The following is a 23,510-nucleotide window of genomic DNA, read 5'->3' as shown; positions in this document are numbered from 1 at the left end:
GGATACTGATTATTTACTCTAGTGTTGTTCAATCACGAAGAAGGGAAAAACCTTGGTAACTTTTTTGTGTACTGTGAACTGCGTTTGATACCTGTGCCGTGTCCTAGCCACGACGCAGCAATTCTCGTCCGGTGTGCAACTACATTAAGGGTTCCAAAAAATTTTTACTAATTAAAAACACCATATAAGTGGAGCCCAGAAATGAATAAGCCTATCTGAAGAACCGATGGACATTAGTCATGGACATGGTAGACGCAATATTATTATAATATATTATATATACAGTATTTCTGATGGTTGTCAGCTGAACCACTTGGTGCTTCCACACATATAGGAAAATAATTTCCCAGAAAATGTATTTTTCCATTTAGAGCTCATGTGTGAACAGTCAAGTCATTTTTATTTGTATAGGGCTTTTCACAACATGCATCATTTCAAAGCAGCTTTTACGAAAATGATGCTGAAATATCAGTAATGTCTTACAATTCTCACTGAGCAGTTAAAATGAAAAATGGGATTGAAATCATGCTTTAAAATGTATGTCTTTGGGGCCCCAGTTAACCTGCCAAAGGTGACTGTGGAAAGGTACCCCGAAACGTAATAAGATGGAGCGAAAAGACCCGTTGTTAAATCCCCTAAAATCAGCTCTGATTTACCACCAAACAATTACTCCGCACCATTTAACATGTAAACATTACTGTGCTTTTTAGCCGCAGGTAGCGTATCTGCCTTTGGATGAAAGCAACAGCATTTTGTTCCCCACAGTTCATCAGTTCCATTTAAAGTCATCGAATATGATGTTGTTAGGTCTCAAGCATAAATGTGAACATTTGCCTGGAAAATTTACATAACGCACCGGGAACATTCATATACAAATAAGTCATACCCCACCATGTTTTAAAACCGTTTAAAGGTCATTTCCAGCAAATTACTTCACTGAGTTAATGCCATGTTGGTGCTGATGTGTGAATGGTAGGAAAACAGATAAAAGATGAAAAAGTATGTGAATAGCAGATGTGGTACGTTTATCGGAAAATCTGTCAATTTTACTGCAATTTAAAAGGTGGCTGCTGACAGGAATGTATATACAACAGTATAACACATTGAACAGACTGTACCTTCTACCCCTCAAAGTCTCATTTCTATTACCATCAAAATTCGACTACTCTAAGGTCCATAATATAACATCAAGAACTTTTTAATCTCCCAAGGTCCATACAGCCAATTCAAGAATGCTATAGAGTGAAAATGGTTCTTGATAAGAACAGGGTTTTGACTGAAGAATGCTTCATTTTTAAGAGTGCAGGAAAGGTGAAACTGGAACTGTTGATTTTCAAATTTTCCTATTATTCCATTTTTCTCTTGTCTGTTTATGGGCTCTGAGGCTAAAGGAGAGCTCTCCTCTATGGTTAGAGTTTGTGTATTCTCCACCCTCAGGCTTTGGCTCATACCGCATGTCAACACCACCATCCTGTTTACCAACATAATCACACAAGCTGTTATCCACTTTTCATTTAATGGAAAATCCATGGTTGCGCTCTCTCTCTCTCTTGCTCCTCTTCTTTTATTCCCTCTATCTCTTACTCGTAGCTGACGGCAATGGCCATGTGTAAATGGTTGCAAGATTACTTCTGTCCCTATGGTTGTGATGTTCACACACACACACGTGCACACACACTGGTGCGGCTATCCTTGTGAGTCTCTCCATCGATATAATGATGTTTATACTGTACAAACTATATAAACATTCTGATTCTATCCCCTAAACCTAACCCTCACAAAAAAAAAAAAAAAAACATTCTGCATTTTTACATTTTCAATAAAACATTGTTTAGTATGTTTTTTTTAAGCAATTTTAATTATGGGGACACTAGAAATGTCCTTATAAACCACATTTATAGCATAATACCCTTGTAATTACCAGTTTGTAACATATATATGTTTTCCTTGTAAACCACCCAAACCCCACATTTTTATCCCCTAACCCTACCCCAAACCTATCCCACACAGAAACCTTTTTGCATTTTTACAATAAAAAAAACAAAACATAATTTAGTATGTTTAATAACCAATTTCCCTCAAGGGGACCACTGGCTGAGCCACACAAGGTAGGTGATCTCAGGTTTTACTATCCTTGTGGGAACATTTGGTCCCCACAATGTAGTATAAAACACACACACACACACACACACACACACACACACACACACACACACACACATGTTGGTCTACCTATCATTATGAGGACTTTCCATAGACATAATGACTTTTATACTGTACAAACTATAGATTCTATCCTCTAAACCTAACACAACCCCTAAACCTAACCCTCACAGAAAACCTTCTGCATTTTTACTTTTTCAATAAAACATTGTTTAGTATGATTTTTAAGCGATTTGAATTATGGGGACACTAGAAATGTCCTCATAAATCACATTTATAGCATAATACCCTTGTAATTACTAATTTGTAACTTACAAAATTGTCCTTGTAAATAACAAAAACACGCACACACACACACACACACACACACACACACACACACACACACACACACACACACACACACACACACACACACACACACACACACACACACACACACACACAGCTCCACTGTAATCAGGTCAGATCTACACTTGAGACTGCTGCCCTGACAGAGAAAACCTGTGAAAAATAGTGAGGAAATAAAGAACAATGAAAAAACAATCAGGACGGTGTGGCCGCAACAGTAGATGAAATAGCCCCTCTCATTAATACAGAACAGCAGGGACTGAGGAGATATGGAACTAAGGAAAAGAAGAAAAAAGCATTCCAGGGCGGGCGGATGAGGATTTTCTTAGGGAAGGAATGATCAGCCTGCAACCGCGGCTGCAGCAATAGTCTGGCTTCATTTCACAGCGTAACACAGAGGAACACAATGTGGAGATAGAGGGCATCAGAATTTGAGTGTCTAAGCAGGGCATAAAGAGTGCAGAGAGGCCAATCATAAGCTAATGCAGCAGGCAGGAGCACACCAAATCATTTTCACAGATCAGACCAAAGCATCATATCATCCCACAGCAGCTCAGATAAGAGCATATCAACACAATATACCAGACAATAAGGTAGGACAACAGCTATACACAAAGATGCAGCAGAGGATGAGGAAAAAATAAAAACATTCAGACACAGCACAACACAACTCTTATTATACAGGATGTGGCGGTACTGTTAAAGAATGCAACTAGCCATGTATGACTGGTTGCCTTATTGTTGCACAGTCTGGGTATGATTAATACAATCTCACAGTTATTTTGAATAAATTATGTGTATATGTGTGTGAGAGAGAGAGAGAGACAGAGAGAGTGAGCAGTTGAAGTTGTACGAAAATGACAGAATTGACACCACCATGCAGAGGGGTTGAGATTGAAGCACTTGAGATGAAGAGCTGTTTGAAAGCCCACGATCTGTCTCTCTGTTACACATACACTCACACAAGCACACAGCAAACTAGCACTCCACATAATCTATATGTATTCACAGAGCTGAATATGCTTACATAGCTACACTGCAGAAACAGAAATCAAGGCCAAAGACACAGAGGAGAAGAAAATGATGACACACTGTAGGATACTCTGTGGTTCAGATCCTGTGTGTATGAGTGTGGATACGTGACTGGCCCCTGCCTGCTTGTCCTTCATAAAGAGGTGATGCGCTGCTTTCCAGGACACTTCCTGTGAAGCTGTGTGCATGTGTGATCAAGACTGAGATAAAGACTGGGGTAAAGAGATGGGTGAACAGCTAATGGGCTGTGTGTGTTTGAGAGTGAGTGTACGTGTGAATGTCTAATTTTTTAATTAAATGTATTTATAATTCATTATTTGATTGGACTGCCACACACATTTGACACGAAATTTGATTAAAAATACAATAATAAATTGGCCACTTGCTAAATTTTATATATATATATATATATATATATATATATATATATATATATATATATATATATAATGGGATCATGTGACAGCAAAGACTGTAGCATGCTGGTAAATATTTTTCATTGCACAATGCTTACTGTTTCATTCAATATAAGAATAATCACTTTCCCCACTCTATCAACTCACAATACCTTGCTGCTCTACCTAATCACATGGTTACTTGGTTTCTTATGACTTGTCACACAGCCACAGAAATGAAGCCCAGAGAATAATGTCCCTTGTCAATTGTGAAAGCAGGCAGAGAGAGAGAGCGTGTGTGTGTGTGTGTGGTCATAAATGTGCTTCCAGGATGGGACCTTGGCACGCGACAGAGAAGGAAATTACTAAACACAAATCAAAACGAGTACAAGCTAGAAAACAAATTGATATACAAGGCAGTGGAGATTTCAGCACTGTTTTTTTTCCTGAATCAAGTTTTTATTTCTTTGCATGTATTATTCTGTCACAATATTTACATCCTCCTTATAAACACCAAGAGTGAAGGACTGCACGTGCTCATAATCAGAGGCTGTGCTGCTCACCTTTGCCTCCAGAAGGCGCTGTTGCTACGCCACTGTTGCTGGGCAGCCCTGCTCCCAAGCCATTGTTGAGCATGGGACCAACCACAGGTTTCAGCTGCCAGTTCAGCCCCAACAGATTCATGGCTGAGAGAGAGACAGAGAGAGAGAGAGAGAGAGAGAGAGAGAGAGAGAGAGAGAGAGAACACAAAAGAGAGAGTGTAAACAGTGCAGACATATTGGAAGAGAAAAGATAGACAGAAAAGGAAAACCTTTGAATCTCAAAAGCTAGTTTGCACTCCTGTGGGGAACTACTTTCACGATGATTACAGATTATTTAGAACGAGAGAAATAAAAAAGCGAACTCTAAAGTTATATTGATCTGTTACACCAAGTACAGACAGGGAGAGACAGTAAGATGAAGTGATTTATTTAGTCTCTAAAAAAACTGCAGACAGACAAGTCATTTTTATTGACTGTGTGACTGATTGATGTTGACTGAATGACCAGCCATCTGTCATTCATAGGACACATGTATGCATCTGATACTCTGTCACAGCAGCATATGTGTGGTTATAAAACAGTAGTCTGGGGATCTATCACATTCAATCTTCCCCATACCAGGAATGTTGAAAACATTTGTTCTCGACTCTCACTAGCAATTATTTACCTCTTCAATCTCTGTTAACTTAATGATTACACTTTATATGAAGCCTGTATATGCGATGCATTATTCTTAATGCAGAAAACTGTCTAAATGCCACAAAGTATGTTGTACAGTACGTAATTGTTGTCTCTTAATAATGTTCAGCTATAATACATTTTAATACTTAACAGATTGTTTGCACATTTAAGGAGCTTTTATAAGCCATTAAAACACATGATCAGCACTAAATTGTTAATAATGTTTTATACAGTATGTATAATAGTCTTTAAAAGCACAACCACAAATAGATAAGTATTACAATGTATGCTGTGCTTATAATTATTTATATAACACACAATGCATTACAATGTGCATTCTAAACCCTTTTATACAGTTCTGGTCCTCTAATTTGATTGGACAAGTGGCGTTCCAAGAGTGCTGATATTCACGACAACAGCACTCTTGCTTGTGTTTAAATGCTTGCTTAAATGAATACATATCTAATGCATAAAAACAGGCTTCATAATGTTACAAAATTATTTTCTGCAAGCAGATTATGGAAACTCGGTGACTCATATAATTGGTGCAAAATCACACAAAAAGGTGCATTTGTGAATTATTTCAGTCAGTCAAACACTGGAGCCATGAGGAATTTATTAACAGACACCCTTCATAAGACACAGATGCAGATAAAAACACCAGCCAGACCCACGTCTCTAGGAATTACTCGCACCTCAACAGGTAAAAAAAAGTAAACAAAAGCACAGCCAGAAAACCAGCAGAATCCTGACAACATACACAGCTTTAATGTGGAAGGGCTGGCATTATTCGGTAGCAATGTGAGTGACAGCTGAAAGACACAAGATTGCTCTCTATCATTTCTCTTTGTTTTGTGTGGCTGTTGTTTCTTTCGTGCCTGTGGAGCTTATTTTGGTTCACTCGCTCCGAGGCATGTGTGCAGTTTGTCAGCCGAATCTCTTCCCGACCCGTGTCCTTTCTACATCTGCCAAGAAACTTTTATAGTGAAAAGACGAGAGAAGAGCGCTTAGTCTGCTGAACTCCAGAGTTGACGCAGGAAATGCTCTTTGTAACACGCAGTCTCGGGCTGATTGCAGGATCTTGTTCTTTATCTCTGGCTGCTGTGTGTCTGCATCGTCTGTTCTTCACAGTGGCAGTAAAGACGGATTGTGTGAGATTGTGAGTCATCTGAGGCAGAGAGACTTCAGAGAGTGCAGCCATCATTGCCTCAGCAGTCAGAGTCTCAGGAGGGGGTCGTAAGTGAATTAAGTTTATATAGCGGAGCCGTTTTACTCTCCTGTAGGAACTCTTTATGTGCATTTCTATACTGTTTTAGGTCTGTTTCTAACTTGTGTGGCAGTGAGATACACAAAGTGGGTGTGGCATCAGGCCTATAATAATAATAAAAAACAGAAAATGTCCAAAAAGGGGGATAAACTGTCCGTGGAGGAATTCATTTCCAAAATAAAGGGGAATCTGTCATCTTCGCAGTTAATGGGGCTTTGTGATGGATAGGGAGTGATCACAGGAATGGTCTAGGTTGTAGGTGGGGTCCAATGGCCGTGGCGTGCTCCCCTCCATGGTCTAGACATGAGGGGCAGCGGCTTCTGTGGCAGCCTGTCTTCCCAATGCGAAGTGTGAGGGGAAGGCGGCCCGGCATCCATGCCCGTCGGCCGCAATGTGAGCAATACTCCCCGGTGACCCATCTAACCCACACCGGGGTTCCGAGGGAGCGGGTCCGGCGGTGCTGCGAAGAATGCCAGGGTGTGCACACAAGGAGAAATATGCTGCCTCCCCGAGGAGAGGCGCAATCTGCGTTTTAATGGCAGCAGTGATGAGGCTATATTCACATCAGATGTGCCTCATCATCCGCTGCCTAAATGAGGCTCATTAAGTTGCACCTCTCCTTTCACTCCTGTCACTCCTCCCACTTCTGTGGTGAGCCTGGCTGGAGGATGGCCATAAGAGGGAGGGGTTGGTCTTTCCGCCACACATGTTAATCTATAATGCGAATACATGATCTGTATCTCACGTCCATCTCTTCCTGTCTCACTCTCTCCATTTTTTGATCAAGAATATAGAGATGTAAAGAATGCTTTTGTGTGTATGTATGTGTTAGTTACTTAAGCCCTCTCCTCACCTTCCCTGTGCTCGCCTATCACACCTAAATCTCATCCCAGAAAATACATTTTCTCTTCTGTCAAATTCCATCTCCCTGTTGGCCTGCGCCCAGTCATGGTCATTCCTTCTCTCTCTCCCTCCCCATCTCTCTCGCTCTCTCTCTCTCCCTCCCCGTCTCTTTCTCGGTTAAAGGAAAGTGCTGACACTCTAAGTGTGTCTGTGCCGTCTCTGTCAGCTCTTTTATTTGTTTCAGATGGTCTGGAGGAAACACTGAGATAGCTTTTCTCTCCTCTTCTCCTTGCATTTCCGTCTCCATGCTTTTCAATCTGTCCCTTTACCTCACTATCTAACGTATCTCTGCTCCTTTCATCTTTCTTGACCTCCTGTCCTTCATTATCTCTCTTTATCTCTCCATCTTTCCTTTGTTCTGATGGTGCATGCCGATAGTGACTAAATGCTAATTTCGCAATCGATGAAATAATTAGCAAATGAATCAGTGAACCGCAATAAGCGAAAGCACCGAGAGATGAGACTCAGACAGATTAACTCCAGCTCAGACATTCTGGATTTTTGCCCTCCACACTGATAGCGTATGTATGTGTGTGTGTGTGTGTGTGCGTGTGTGTGTGCAGTGCAAGCGTAAATTATTCCATACCAGTAGGTGGCATTGTGGAGTTAAAGCTTGATTGCATGAATTGAAGGGTGTTTAATGATAAAGTGAGGGGAATTGAACAAATATAGGGAAGGTAGAAGGAGGAAAACAAAAGATGATAGCTTTCTCATATGTCAGCACCGCTGGCACTCAAAATGAATGGTTGTTCTAGTGCAGGACGTGATCTGTTCTGTCTTCACTCACTAACACATTTTGTGCACAACAACAAACTGCCTATAGTTCTTTCTTGTGTGTGTGCAGATTAGGCCAGTGTTTTTTATGGGGTTGCTGACAGAATGGATAAAACAATGCTAAATGCATATAGCCATGTATTCATCCATGGTTAGGACAGAAAACTTAATAGGCTTTTCAACTTCTGATATTCAATTTATTATTGACACCCATGCATGCATGCGTGCGCGCGCACACACACACACACACACACACACACACACACACACACACACAGACGAACAGACTTTATTCTTAGTCTCCTAGTGAATATTCACTAAGCTCAGCTTTGCAAGGAAATCTGTATGATTAAAAATGTATAAAGCAAATCTTAACATGTGCAGGTTGATGTATAATTCACCTGCACAAACTGATGGAATGTGTTACTTGCTTGAAAATACAATTTCCATTGCTATTTCTAAACGTCAGTGTGCATGAGTATAAGTGGGTAGTTGCTGCATGAAATATCCTTTAATTCTTTTCTTTAAAAAAGATTTTAGATCAAGATTTTAGGTTAAAATCAAACACACACACACACACACGGTTATACAGTGGCAGATGTATGCGGCTGGAATGTTCATTTACATGCAAATTACACACATATTACATTTGAATTTTCAGGAATCTCTGATTCACAGCTGGTGCAGTCAATGAGAAATTTCTGCTCGTATTCAAACAGTCATGACATACAGTAATATAATATTTGGCCCCTGGCCTAAATTTAGGCGAGAATTCACAAATCAGCTGTATCCCACCTTTGTGCCACTGTTGATGAAGGCTATTTTGCACTTTCAATGCAGGTAAGGGGCCGTTCACACAAGATGTGTTACAAATGAGCTAGACGGACCGCAACAGAATGGAACAAAACCCAAGTATATTGAGACATGTTTTTTATTTGTTTAACTGAATTTAGCTGAAAAATGCATGAAATAACATAAAAATGAAGAGTTTAAATGTTTTAGATGTTTAAATCAATAAAAGACATCATGTGACAAAATATACTTTTTCATACAACTTTCCAAAAAATGTGTTAAACGGAGCTGACAGTGATGCAGTGTGAAATCATAATCAAATTAGTTGAAATATGTCCTAAAGGAACATGCAAGGGGCAGGAGATGTGTAAAACTTTGAGAATGACAGGTGCTCAAGTTCAGACGAAATCTGCCACGCACAGATTTCTGTGTGCCTGCTGTGGACCAAAATAAACAATCAGACGGCCACACATATTATGAGCACTTTTGCTCCCTAAGATGTTAAATATGAATTGAACACGAAGAAATAGATGTCTTCATATTGGCTCATCATAAAGAATACATGCCGTTATTTCCCGACAGACGTTATATATGAGGCTGGTCTCTCGCATGCATTTCTCTGTAGACATGCAAATACATTTTTCATAAAGAAGAAGCATCACGGTCTGCATCCCTCGTTCTGTTTCTCTCTATTTCTTTTTTTACTGTTTCTTACCATCATCATACATACACAGAAACAAATACACCAACAACTGCACACACTAACGGATTGTAACGTCCACACCTTTTATTTAGCATGTACTGTACCTACATTTTGCCTTTCATGCTTTTTGGTTTTATGATTGTGTATGTGTATGTTTGTGTGAATAACTGCTCTAGCAGACACTTTCTTGAGATTTCAGTTTCCAGCATTTTTTGGAAGCTTCCTTTGCGAAAATTCGTCAGATCAGCAAACAAGGAATGTGGGAAAAATGCTTCTTGACTCACTTTTTACAACTGGATTCTCGACAAAGAACTTGCTTTTAAAAAAAAAAAAAAAAAAAAACACTCTAGGTAGTGTGTGTCACTGAGCTGAGGGACACACTCTGGGGTTACCTCCCAAGCAGACTACAAGACATGGCACAAACCAGGACAGCCAATCCCTCCATCCACAAACACCTCCTCACTAAACACATCACACAATTACACAGCCATAATTAGAGCGCAGAAGATACCTCAGATTTCTTAAAAGGTAATTTTCCTTTACCTTATTTTTGCAGACTCCCTTGGCCTCCATAATAAACGTGTATTAACTGATCTAATTTACCACTAAATTAACAAGACTGACCTCAATTAGGACACTAATTGTAAACTGAGACTATCCTGGATGGCATTTGTAATTGGTTCAAGAATACTGCTGCAAAAAGGAAAGAAACTTCATATCCTCTCATATCCCTTTGATACCTTTGATTTTAGCACCGTCATCAGTAATATTTTGAAATGGAAACATTTACTACCCTCTCTGCCCATTAAAATTAAACAATTGCTACAGTTTTCCTACACTTCATTAATAGTTATCTCAAATTGTGAAAGAAAATAAAAAAAAAAAAAACACTTTCTGTGACGCCCATATTTATAATGCATTATAAAGGCATTAGTAATGTCTCATAAATCACATCATAATATATTAGTTATAACTTCTCATTAATAATTGAAACCACAATTATAAAACATTATAATACTTACCTATCCATAGTTATACAGTACCTTAGACTATAATGCATTATTACACAAACAACATCCAATGTTATTTGCAGGAGTTATAATGTATTGCATATATATTTATGTAATGTGTATGCTTTAAATCAAAAGCAATGTCTTCTTATAACTATCCATAAGATATTTTTAAGTGGTCAAAAGATATAACAATCATGCTGGAAGTTATATACAGTACACATGAAAGTTATATACAGTAAACACTTATTTAGTGTAAATTTGGAAACATTTAGAAAAACATATGTAAAACTTAAAAAAGTTTCATTTGAGAGAGAGAAAGAAAATATTTATATTGATCACACATGTAGCCAATCTTCTTGGTGTAAACACACCCAAGAATAAAAAACAAATTCAAACAGACTTTATACTTGACTCTTATTTGGAGACTTGTTTTATATAATAAATAACTTCCATTATATAAGTTTGACTTGTTATGTATTTATGTTACAAATTTATGTTATGGCTGTTTTTAAGAAGATATTGCTTTTGTAACTTTACTTAAAGCAGGCGAAAACCACTTATAATATATTCATAACTTCTAACATAAAGCCTTTTGACTGTTTACACTGTGCTGTGTTTGCATAACAGCACTGGTACAGTTATCTTTATTAGCTCTACTGCATTAAAATTGGATGTTGTTTGTGTTTAATACATTATACTATAAGGTAAAACTATGAATAGTTAAAGTTTTAAAATGCATAATAAATTATTACAAGGTGTATTCTGACACATTATAAATGCTGTAAAATACATGTATAATTTATTTACAATGCATTATATATATGGGCTTCATAGAAAGTGTTGCCAAAAATTATTTACTCGACTCAAGCTTCTTTTGTTACTGTTCTTACTAGTTTTAATTAAGTTACCGTTACTCTCTAAACCCTACAGTTGTCATTAATAAAAACATTTAAGTGGTGCTTATTAAGCCCTTGCGCTTGGATAAATTATGTATGTTTGGTTAAAACAAAGGAAATGATTAAGTTTACTTGTAACTAGTCAACATAACTTTAAAAAATACTTTTAATTTACTTGAGCCAAATAAGTAAGTTTATTCAGAAAAAGCATGCAAATTGGTTGCTTTAAAAAAATGTAAGTAAGGTCAACTAATTTGATTTTACAGTGTACTGTACCTATAAGACTTCTATATGCAAATGAACTCAGTTTTAACTGGTTAACCTCCACATATTGCAGAGTTCACATTGTCATTAAGATGCTGAACACTGATAGGCAATGACATGCAAGCATGGGCAGTCAAATTGTGTCTACAGTTGTGAGATCACAACCATGACATTGCCAAATGACTAATTTTTAAAGTATAGATTTCATAATTTGTTTGGGTGGTGTGGGGAGGGAGGTCTGCATTTTGAACATTAGAGTATGTCTACATAGTACTTCAAACTTGTATTTCAAAAGAGCAAGGGAAATCCAGTTTTCCATAAATTATCCCCTTTAGGCAAAAATGTACATGTAAAGTACTGAACTACTTTTGATCTGTGATCTGTTGGATTTGTGTGGCTGGGGCCTATGTGCCAGCTGAGATCCAGTTGACGGACAGAGATGACATCCCTGAAGATGTCATTTCTTCAGTAGCAGTTCAGTTGGTTGAGATCAGAAAGGTGTTTGAATGTGTGTGTGTGTGTGTGTGTGTGTGTGTGTGTGTGTGTGTGTATGTGTGTTTACGTCAAATGTCTTTTTTGTGTTCATGCATTGGAAATAGGAAAGGGTGAGGCCACAGGGTAAAGCCACAGCAAATGAGAAGCATGGTCAAAGGGCTTTGAAGTTCAACTACAATTCCCATGGGCACTCTGTGCAATATATGTGTGTGCATGTGTGTGTTTTATTAGAGTCTTGGCCTCTCTCTCTCGGGAAATGGGTAAGTTCAAATACACAGTTAATGAGTGAAGAAGCCATCAGTAGCATCCTAATCCATCAGAGAAACACTATACTCACACACACACCACACACACACACCACACACACACACACACACACACACACACACACACACACACACACACACACACAAATCCTCCAGGGGCTCAGCCCAGCTAAATGATGCAACCGAAAGCTCAGTGCCTAGACTCTGAAGGTTAGAGTCACAGGCTGTTTGTCCCTTTCGTTGAGAACACAAACACACATTAAATAATTAATTCATACTCAGTAAATAAATGAACTGTATGAAATGGTTTGGGTGAATCAAACAAAAATGTGAAGCCAGGTAAACTTTCACGCTAAATTCAGAAGAAATCAAAAGAAGTTTTGCATTAGGAAAATGAAGCCAAAAATATGAAAAACAGCCACAAACGCATTCGATACATGAGTTTGTTAGCTGAACACGGTGCAGGAATTGAACAAGGAATACCTGGTCTTTTACAATCTGCTTATCAAGACTAACCGAAAGGAGCTTTTGGTTTAAAGTTTGTGTATGCAGTGTGTGTATGTGTGTGATTGTTGTGCCTCGAGGCTCATCCATTCACATTAGCGACAGGAAATGAGAGGCAGCAGAAATCACGAGCTAGATCAATGGCACAGAGAGATAGACACACCCGTCCTATCTCTCTGTCTTCATTATGGCTGCCTCCCTCATTCGCTCTCTCTCCATCTCTGCCTCTGTCTCTCTCTGCTGTCTGTCTGAGACATTCTGATGCATCTCAGGTCTGTCTCCAGCACTCAGGGTTCAAGCCTCATGCAAAGCCCAGGTGTAATCATATAACCATTTTCCTTTCTTATGTTCATATTGTGTATAGTTTACTTCTTACTTTTTCCTTTCGACATCTTGCTTTTCTTGTGAGATCAGCAAATCCTTGATGTCTGTGATTGTTTGTGTGTGTGTGTGTTTACGTGTCTGCTACTGTAGTACTACAACAGTAGGAAACAGCCATGAAATATTTAGCTTTGCTGGCTGTTTGTGCACTTCTCTGTCTCTTACTTTCCAGCTTGAAGAGGTTCAGATCCTCACTTCTGGCTTAAAGACTCGCCACATGTGGAATCATTGATTAGATATCAGTGAACGCAACCATCTCCAATCCCATCACTGATTATCAACAGTTCCTGATTGGCTGAAATCAATCTAATTCCTTCAAAAGGCTCATTCTTAACAGGTCATTGGGGACATTGCTGATGGCTGTTGGGTTTGTCTTTATGTTATGGCCCTTGATGTGCTGAAAGTAGCAAATCAGTCAATGATCAAGGCTAGAAAGAGAGAGAGAGAGAGAGAGAGAGAGAGAGTGTGTGTGTGAAAGAGATCAGAATTTTTCTTCAGGACAGGGTTTGAAAGTGTAATGGACGTACAGTGATTCCCCTCCCTTCTTAAAGTGCTTTGTAATCACTCTGGCCCAACACCACTCCAGGTTTTAAATTTCCCACTCCCACACAGAGAGAAACCCTGCTCTGGGTTCACTCCATAGGAAAATCTGCAACATTACAGCTCCACTCTAATGTTCTTTCAATATGAAATAATATCATGAATGTCTAGGAAATTGATTTATCAAGGGAACTTATGTTTGCACAATTTTCATACAGTTGTGAAGGCAATACAATAATATGATGATATGATTGTTCTAAAATTTTGATACACATCTGAGAGGAGAGGGTGACAGATTTTACTGGAGTTGCATCGTCAAGTTGCATATAACTTACATATATACGGTTAGTACACAATTTTATCAAACTAAAATCATGTTTACACATATAATGTTTGCATCTTGTGGCTATACTTTCTAAACAATTTATATTTTAATGTTTGTGGACCGGCACCTTTCACTTCCAATGTAAGCGCCTTATTGAAACAGATTCTTTTTTTGTGTGGTTTTTATGAATGAAGGACAAGTCGAAATTGTCAATTAAGCTTTACTTATATTGAATATCTCTTCAAATAGTCAACAGATCTTAATCAGGATAGAGGCCAAATACAGTCATTTCAATAGGTTGTACCATTCAAATGTCAAAAGCCACATGTACAAATGTCACAACCCATGTTTTCTGAAAATGTTGTCCACTGGAATTGGACTTCTATCCCTCACAGTCTCTTTGTATATGGTAAAACAATAAATATGTTGTCTTCCCTGATTAAGGCCTATTACTGTAACACAATGTTTAACATTACAGGGGCATTATAGGCCAATAACATGTGCTGTGCTCATGATGGTATCAGAGCATGGTATCAGTGGTATCAGAGCGATCTTGGAGTGAGAAAAAACACAGACACTCTGACCTTCCAAAAAAAAAAAAAACAAAAAAAAAAAAGAAGCTCCCTAATCGAGGCAAAAATCACACATCTCCCCTCCACACCGCTCACATACTGCGCTTCAGATAAAAACCTGGCACACTCTGTTTTTGTTTGACAGGAACAGACGCAGGGACAGACATGAAAAGAAGCAAGGGCCAGCTGTTGGACATTCGGCGATGGACAGAACAGGTCAGCCAGACCAACGGGGAACGTCTACTGACAGATCAGAGACTGCTGCTAACATTAGCAATGAAGTGGGAGTTCGTGTGTCTGCAATCTGCTGTCCACCATGCCAGAAATGAAACATCAATCAAAACCGACAAGGACGAAGATGAACAGAGGAGAAGAAAATAGTTGAAAGCCGCCCTTCATACGCACTCTCTCCTCTGTACATTCAGTGTTCACCTGGGAAAGTGCCTGCCCTGCTTTCTCTCTCTCTCAGCAATACTGGGGTGAACTTGTGACCTTTTGCTCTTGGGCTTACTTCTCCTGACCTACAACATTCTGCAGAGAGTCACGAGTTTCCAGACTACAACTCCTGCTGTTCCCATACGAGGGACACCGTACATGCCATATGCTTCCTGTTCCGTATGTACCATATGTTGGTGCTGTGTCAAAGTCCAGCTATCCCTCACTGTTTCTGTGTCCCTGATGACTGCCGTAATATGATATGTTGAGGTCACCCTAAAGTCTTGATGACAATGTGGAATAAAGAGGCTCTTGTCTAACATATACTCCTGCTTGCACGTACGCACGCACACACGCACGCGCGTGCGTGCTACCCCTAAACCTAACCCTCACAGAAAACTTTCTGCATTTTTACCTTTTCAAAAAACATAATTTAGTATGATTTATAAGCTGTTTTCCTCATGGGGACCGACATTTTGTCCCCACAAAGTGATAAATACACGCTGACACATACACACACACACACACACACACACACACACACACACTCACCCACGCATCATTATAAATGCTCAGAAAGTCCAAAATTCTAAGTCAAAAACATTAACTTTTTCAGCTATATTATTTTTCTCTGAATGTTCTGTTTCACTTAACGGAGGTTAAATATGTTAACTGTTGTCTTTAAGGCAACTTAAAACTCCAGCAGCAAATTGAGAGTGTCAAAGGCTTCAACCATGTTTTTCCATGGCCTTGAGGTGATGTTATTGGACACTCGCTGACTCTACAGACCGGCCTAACACTGCGCTCTGCGGTTAGAGTAAGCGGCTGTGATTACTCAATAACACTCTAGACAGCAGTGCGTTATGGATGGAGGTGCACGCATTGGCTGGCGTGAAGGTCAACAGCCCAGAGTAGCGATGAGTATGTGAGTCATTGGTGGGCAATGGAGGGAAGTGATGATGCTGCTAAAAATACAGTGGGGGGTCAGAGAGTGAGCGAGCGAGGGAACGAGAGAAAGAGAGAGAGAGAGAGCAAATTTGTCTTCTGTCTACTTCCATGACACTCACCACACGGCATGTCTCCACTGATGTATGAGCTGCCTCTGTATCCGCACCAACACAGAGGTGACACAGCACTCACACACACACACACATACACATACACATACACATACACATACCCCAGACTATTGCCACACACATATGCACATACGGTACAAACAACTTTCCCAGCTCAAGGACACTAAAGTGTTTGGAAAGTGCACTGAAATCTAGAGGTAATTTTAAATGTGTAGTTATCTGAACGTACAAGTAGTACTTAGCCAAGTAGGACATGTTCCTGGATCAACATCCTTACTTGGTCCTTGAACAATATTCATATTAAACAAACATGGCCATAACCCTAACCATAATCCTAAACTAATATATAAAATATATTGGAAATATACAGTATAAAACTACTGATTTTAAGTTGAAAAAAAATGTATGGGAATTTTACTTCCAAAACCAGCCTGTTGCACTCAATACCCTTAACCCGACTCTATAACTAATCTTAACCCTATCCCTAAAATCGGATTGGTTGATAAGAATGTTGTTCAAAACCTTGACCCCAACCCAATGCCTAATCCTAAAATCTGGTTGGTCAATATGAATATTGTTCAAAAGCCTAGCCCCAACCCGAAGCGTAAACCCAGCCCTAAAATCAGATTGGTTGATAGGAATGTTGTTCCAGGACCAAGAAATTATGGTTAGGTTAGGGTAAATCACGTTAAAGTGTTTTATGCATAACTTGCTGTTTATTCTGTAAGTCAAAAGTGTGTTTTTATTGTGTTATTCTATAAAGCTTTTTCCAGCTGTGTGAGTATGCTTTACAGGAGAGTGCCATTATGGAATCTTCATCTTGCTGTTGCTGATTTGATGTTGCCATGTTCGCCAGGCTCTGAACCATCCAGACCACAGCCTGAGGAATCAACATGTAGCCTGATGGAATCTAAACCTTGTTATCTCTGTTACACATTCCATCTGCCTTGTTCCCTCTCCTTCTATCTCCCTTTTTCTTTCTTTTATCACTCTGAGCCAATGAATCAAGCAGTCTTTAGCGCAGAGAGACCGCGAGGAAGCTGGCAAACGCTTGTCTTCTCCACAGCATATGATGACAGACCTGTTTCTCTTTTGCATCAGGACCGCTCACCTGTATCCTAGCAACTCCATCCCTGCTGTGGCAGCCTCTAAACACAGTGACGAGAGTGATAACATGAGTCTGTAGAACAACAGTTATCATTTCTTCTCTTCTCTTCTCTTCTCTTCTCTTCTCTTCTCTTCTCTTCTCTTCTCTTCTCTTCTCTTCTCTTCTCTTCTCTTCTCTTCGCAAAGAAGAGAAATAGAGAGATGCTTTGCACACCTGTGTTTGTGTGTATGTCAGCAGGGAGCTGAAATGTGTTTGTATGAGCATCTGTGAGCTCCTCACTTCTGGTGCTGAATTTGGGCTTTCAGGGGCTGTGGTGCGGTTCTGGGACAGTTATCCATCCCCATGGAGAACAAGGCAAAAAGAAGTCTTTCAGACCCCTGGTAGAAGATGAGGAGATAAAAATAACTTCTTCCTTCTCTCCTCTGAGCTCTCTATCTCTCTTTTCCCCTCTATTCCCAGGGAGATTGGGGAGTTCTCGGTGGACTAGCAGCCACGTCTGTGTTTGGGAAAATGCTGCAGTGGCACATTTATCTGTTTGTGCAGAAACGCTAATACACAAACGTACACACATAAACGTGAACACACTCTCAGAGAGCTTAAGCTGGGCCCGTTTCCTACTGTTAAGACCTCCGTCCAATGAATACTGCTGACAACTTGGATTATCTTTAAATAAAATAAGCACACATTTTTTTTAATGAAACCTCCTTAGAATGGCCCAGAAGGGTATAGTGTACAGCAGTGCCTGCCCACTTTTTCAGCCATTCTGGTTCCAACCAGGTGAATCACAACTTTACAAACTTTGATTTGAAGCAAAAAAACTATTTTAAAATCAGACGAAAAGACAAAGATACAAGACTGTACGGAATTCCGCTAAAAATACAGCTAAAATAACATGGACTAATGCTTCAGCTGAAGCATATAGTAATGATTAACAACCACTGAGCTCATGATAGGTCTGTCTTAAAAGGTTTAAAAGATTTTTTTAATAATCAATTACCTTATGAAAAAAAATATTTATGGGATTTTTGCTTCTGGAATCTGACTGTTGCTCTCCATAGGCGAAGTGAGTCCTATTAAGCCCCAAAATGAAAGTTCCCACTATGTTTTTCAAACAATATAGATACATTTTTTGGGTCGCTATAACACAGTATCTGCCTTTGACTTAATAACTGGATATCTCTTATTTTTTCGGTACCAGTTGCTTGGGCTGGTACAGCATTGAGCTTCAGAGACAGACTTTCTGATAGCACAAAAGAACATGGGACACTGAAGGACATGGGAAAGGCAGACTGGTAGTTGAATACACGGACAGCGATGCAGGCGGGAGGAACAAGGACATTTGTGTTGATTCCTGCACTTGCTGACTGCCCCATCTGTTGAGAGAGGTCTCCAGAGGGAAGAGGGGCAGCGTGGGTCCGTGTGACATATCTGCCCCTTGCTTGGGGCTATTAAATAGAGACACAGAGGGACTGAGGCATCCTGCCAGAGCACAACTCCTCAGCCCAGGTGTGCTTTTAATAGAGGCCACCGAAAGCCAACCTCTTTCTCTCTGTCCGCTTTTAAATGTCTACGTGCTTTTGTGTCTCTATCTTTGCCTCTTGTCGTCTCTCTATGCAACCTTTCTCGCTCTCTCTCTCTCTCTTTTTCATTCAGTGTCTTGTATTTTCATTGAAGGTGTACTTTTTTCTCATTTTGTCAAACGCTTTTATGCTGTTCACACCCTCAGTATTAAAATCATTCACTGTGAAGAGCGAGACTCAATTCTCCCCTCCGCTGGGGGTCTTTGCAGTGTACTGTGAGGTGTGAGGGGGAGGCCAGGGCTTCCTCATTACTCCCTAACTGACATTCACGTGCGATTTCAAAATACTGTGGCGAGAGAGATGCGAGACTTTATTGAAAGTAACAACACTGTGTCTTTCACGATCGCAGTGGGGGATTAAGGACTGCATTTTGAGGATCCTCCACAATTAGAAGTCTGCTTTGTCTTTAGGATGACATGGCTATTCAAGGAGTAAACATGCCAGGGAATTAATTAGGGCCGTTACCAGATTTAAAGAAAATAATCATGATCATGATTTTTTGTAGCTAAAGCTTTTGTGTTTAATGTTATAATGAGTCTCAGTCACCAGTCAATTTCATTGCATCATTTTCCCATACAATGAATGTGAATGTTTGCCATTCTGCCTAACATCTTTGTGTTCCACTTAAGAAAGAAAGTTATACAGGTATGGAACAATATGAGGTATAGTAAATTAAGACAGAACTGACATTTTTTTGGGCAAAATAATCCTTTTTAAATTCTTTAAACTCTATTCTTAGTTTAGTGTGGTCATATGTAACCCATTATTAGTATCTGAAAACTGGGCTCTGTGATGCTATCAAAACATATCTCTGTTGTAGCATTCTGACCAGCCTGACACACCAACATTGGCTCAACCAATGGCATGAGTTTGGAGTGGAACCTGTTTGGAAATAGTTGTTTTTTCCCCAATTCTGTTATGAATTCCGAACATACTGCACTTCTAATTGCGCCTGATTTTCTAAAATGTTCAAATTTGCCTGTAAATACAGTACACAGTATATAATGATTTCCTTACAAAATGTTGTACATTTAGTTGCAAAGCTGTTCCTAGTTTTGTCAGTTGGGAAAGCATAACTCACTACTGAAGCATAGAGTACCAGCAAGGCAAAATGTTGCATTAATAATTCAGATCATCTTAACGGTATAATGGCAGCATTCTAGTCACAGATTACTGGGAAATCCGTTAGGTAACGTTTCTCCTCAGGCACATTCAATAATGAGCAGCATCTGGAGAAACATGCGCACACATGTATACACACACAGACATGATTCAATGATGAATAACCTACTTAATCTATGCAACATTAAATTATCCAATCATTGCCAGCACATAATAAGTGTTTGCACAGGCACAAGTACTTGTCTTCTTTCCCTAACTGTGTCTCTCCAATGATTTTAAAGGGTGATGATGCAAAGCCTCTAGAGGATGAATTCACATACAGAACTAACAGGCACATGTTGAGAGTGAGATACTTTACCAATGAAGTAGGACAGCAGAATGGCCAGCAGGGCGGTGGCAGCGATGGCCAACAGGGCAGTACATTTCCAGCTGCAGTACTTTGAGGGCTTCTTCAGCTTGAAGGCGCTTCTGGAAAAGGTGTTTCTGGGTAAGAGCCGTGGCGGGGGTGAATATACTGTGCCAGAGGTCAAGGGATAACCCGGTGATGAGCTGCTAAAGAGGGGCGTGGTCCCTGATGATGTCTTAAACAGGAAATGCCTATGAAAGAGAGAAATGGTGGGTTAATTGGTTCAGTATTTCAAGCATAACTAATCAAATATCACACGAGCAAGAGTGCTATTGTACCGAATGTCGGCTTGGCTGTGACCATATGTAGCGTTATTTTTCAGCAGTTTTATAAACAAGAAGTTAATTATGAATTTGAGTTACTTATGTTACTAAGGTACATGTGTGTGTGTTTGAGTGTGTGTTGTGTTGACCACTGAGTGCCACGGGCGCTTGTTGGGTGGGGTGAAGGACAGTGTATGCAGCGCCTCAGTGTGGCGCAGTGGACATATGGCACACAAACACATGGCACTGCAGGCCCGTCCCGTCCCACAGAGGGACACTTACACACAAATCACTCAATAATTCAAGAGCCTCCACTCCTCTCAGGTACATATGCACAGACGCACTTCACTGAGACCACATGGCAACTCAGTCATCTGGTGCAGGGTCATTTCCATCGAGCAGCGGAGGGCTGATGAAAAGAAAATATAGACAGGAGGATATTGCTCTGTATTTCAGAGTGAGATTAATCATTACAGGCTCATAAACGGACTCTCGGCGCTGACAAACAGGATGTGATTTGTTAATATCTAGCCTCGCCACTGAGACTACAGAGAGACAGAAAGCACTCGCTGATCCTCAATTGCTCAGTGTTAAGCTTCTAAAAACATCTTAAATGTGTGGTTCATAGACAACAGAACCATGTAAAAACAGCCTGACGGGATTCCATTCAATGTTTTTCACTCTAGTGTGCAATTATTATAGAAATTGATGTAAGAAATGGCCTATGTGGTGTCATTAACTAGAGAAACTAAATGGCATTATATGTAAAGTGTATAATTTCTGCAGCACTAAATGGAATTATAAAAAGGATGTTTCCCCGAACACTCCCCCCATCTTTCAATTTTTTGGACAAATACTCACAGCATTGTTTGAGCTAAAAGATGACACGTTGGACCGCTTGAACAAACAAAATGATGTTTTGATAGTGCAACAGTTTTTATACTCTTTGGGTAGTCAATCTATGAATAGCTTACTTAAGGCAGACAAGAAATGTCCATGACATATTTTACCTGCAAATCAAAAGATGATGAAAAGATGAAACAAGACGATAAAACAAAAATAAGAAAAAAACAACTCTAGGACCATTAAGATTTTTTGCATTGTTCAGTTATGCAAAGAACAGTCAGTAGACTACTGTAAGGCCAAAACAATAAATTGTAAAGTACATTTGTTAAGTGCAATACTAAAACATTACAATAAAGGTGTATATACAATAAAGTACATTTTTTTTTTATTAAAAGTTAGAGTCATTAGGAACTAGCATGAACTAACAATGAACAATTGTTTTTTTTATGAATAAACCACTCCCAAGTTGTGGGGCACCATTGGCTTCCATAATATTATTTATATTTTTTTCATACTATGGAAGTCAATTGTGCCCCAAAACTGTTTGGTTACAAACATTCTTCAAAATATCTTCCTTTTTATTAAGCAGAACAAAGACATTTGTACAGGTTTGGAACAACTTGAGGGAGTAAATGATGACAGAATTTTCATTTCTGGGTGAACTATCCCTTTAATGCATTTACTGATATTTACAAATAGAAAGTTTTGTAATGTGTTACCAGTACAATAAGTATACATATTGAAGTTGTTGTATTTAATTAAATTGATGCTGATTTTAATAATACTTTTTTTTTTTTTTTTTAATACATATATAAAGTAGTAAAATAAAGTAATACATATAGTGATATAAAAAAAAAATATTTTGTTCAGAAGGGATAATTTTTGTTACCTGGTTACAGATGAAGAAATGGTTGAATTTGAAAAGCTTTGTCAGAACTGTGTCTCTGGCATCACACTGGTGTTACTGGTATTCTCCTCTCTCTCTCTCCTGTGGTGCTCTCTCATTATCCATGTTACTCGCTAACATATCCTTAATGCTACAATAGATTATTGATGAAACTTGTACAATTTAGCATTGTACTTAAATAATTCAGCAGTTAATTACTGCTCTGAGCCCCATGCTGGTGTATCCTGCTCTGCAAATGAGGGCTTTCATCTCACTCGGGGCTTGGCCAAGTCAGCGAGCATGCAGTTTAAAAATGAGATGTAGTGTAAAATGGATTAGCTGAGGTCATGCTGGCATTGTGATTAGTGTGGGGTGTCGGGGGTTGCCATGTATTATCCGGTCCTGTTCTCTATTAAGACTGATGCAGGCTGGATTGAGAGCCTGAGAGCTTTTCTGCGATCAGGTGTCTGTCTGAGAGGGCCGTCTCTGGATCGGCCCACCCGCACAACCCCCCGGATACATCCGTCCCTCATACCACAGAGAAACAACCATGAGCTGCTCACTTCTGTGATCTTTAATAACCTCTTTCCACAAGATGCCTTTCAATATATCTGGACACGTTCCAGCAATGGATTCCATTTCCAGAGCTGATTTTGGTTCTGTTGTGCTCCAGCCCCTTCCATTACTCTTATCTCTTACCTGTCTATCCCCACACATCCCTTCACCATGCCATACAAAACACTGGATGGACAGACTGATTTTCCCAGAATCTGGCTAAGAGGACCTTTTGGGGTCAGTGCCTAACTAATCCATCACCGATTCTCATTCACACCCATCCATTAACCATCATATGTAATGTACAATACACAGGGCATAGATATCGGGGGCAGGGGTGGGGGGTGGCCTTTCCTCCAATTTTATGAGAA

The 23,510-nt window shown here is 39.5% G+C and overlaps 1 protein-coding gene across 1 annotated transcript in view; it reads right to left on the bottom strand.

Annotated features, from left to right (window-relative positions):
* Window positions 1-23,510, bottom strand: part of LOC127663296 (teneurin-2-like) — a 291,708-nt gene that overhangs the window by 40,864 nt on the left and 227,334 nt on the right. The window contains exons 5-6 of the mRNA XM_052154811.1: window positions 20,542-20,780; window positions 4,505-4,627 (exon numbers count right to left, since the gene is read on the bottom strand). Of these exons, the coding sequence (XP_052010771.1) occupies window positions 4,505-4,627; window positions 20,542-20,780 (362 nt within the window). The remainder of the gene's footprint in view (window positions 1-4,504; window positions 4,628-20,541; window positions 20,781-23,510) is intronic.

The sequence above is a fragment of the Xyrauchen texanus genome, chromosome 23 (genome assembly GCF_025860055.1).
Source record: "Xyrauchen texanus isolate HMW12.3.18 chromosome 23, RBS_HiC_50CHRs, whole genome shotgun sequence".
In the NCBI taxonomy this organism is placed as follows: Eukaryota; Metazoa; Chordata; class Actinopteri; order Cypriniformes; family Catostomidae; genus Xyrauchen; species Xyrauchen texanus.
This window is presented reverse-complemented; position numbering and strand designations above follow the sequence as displayed.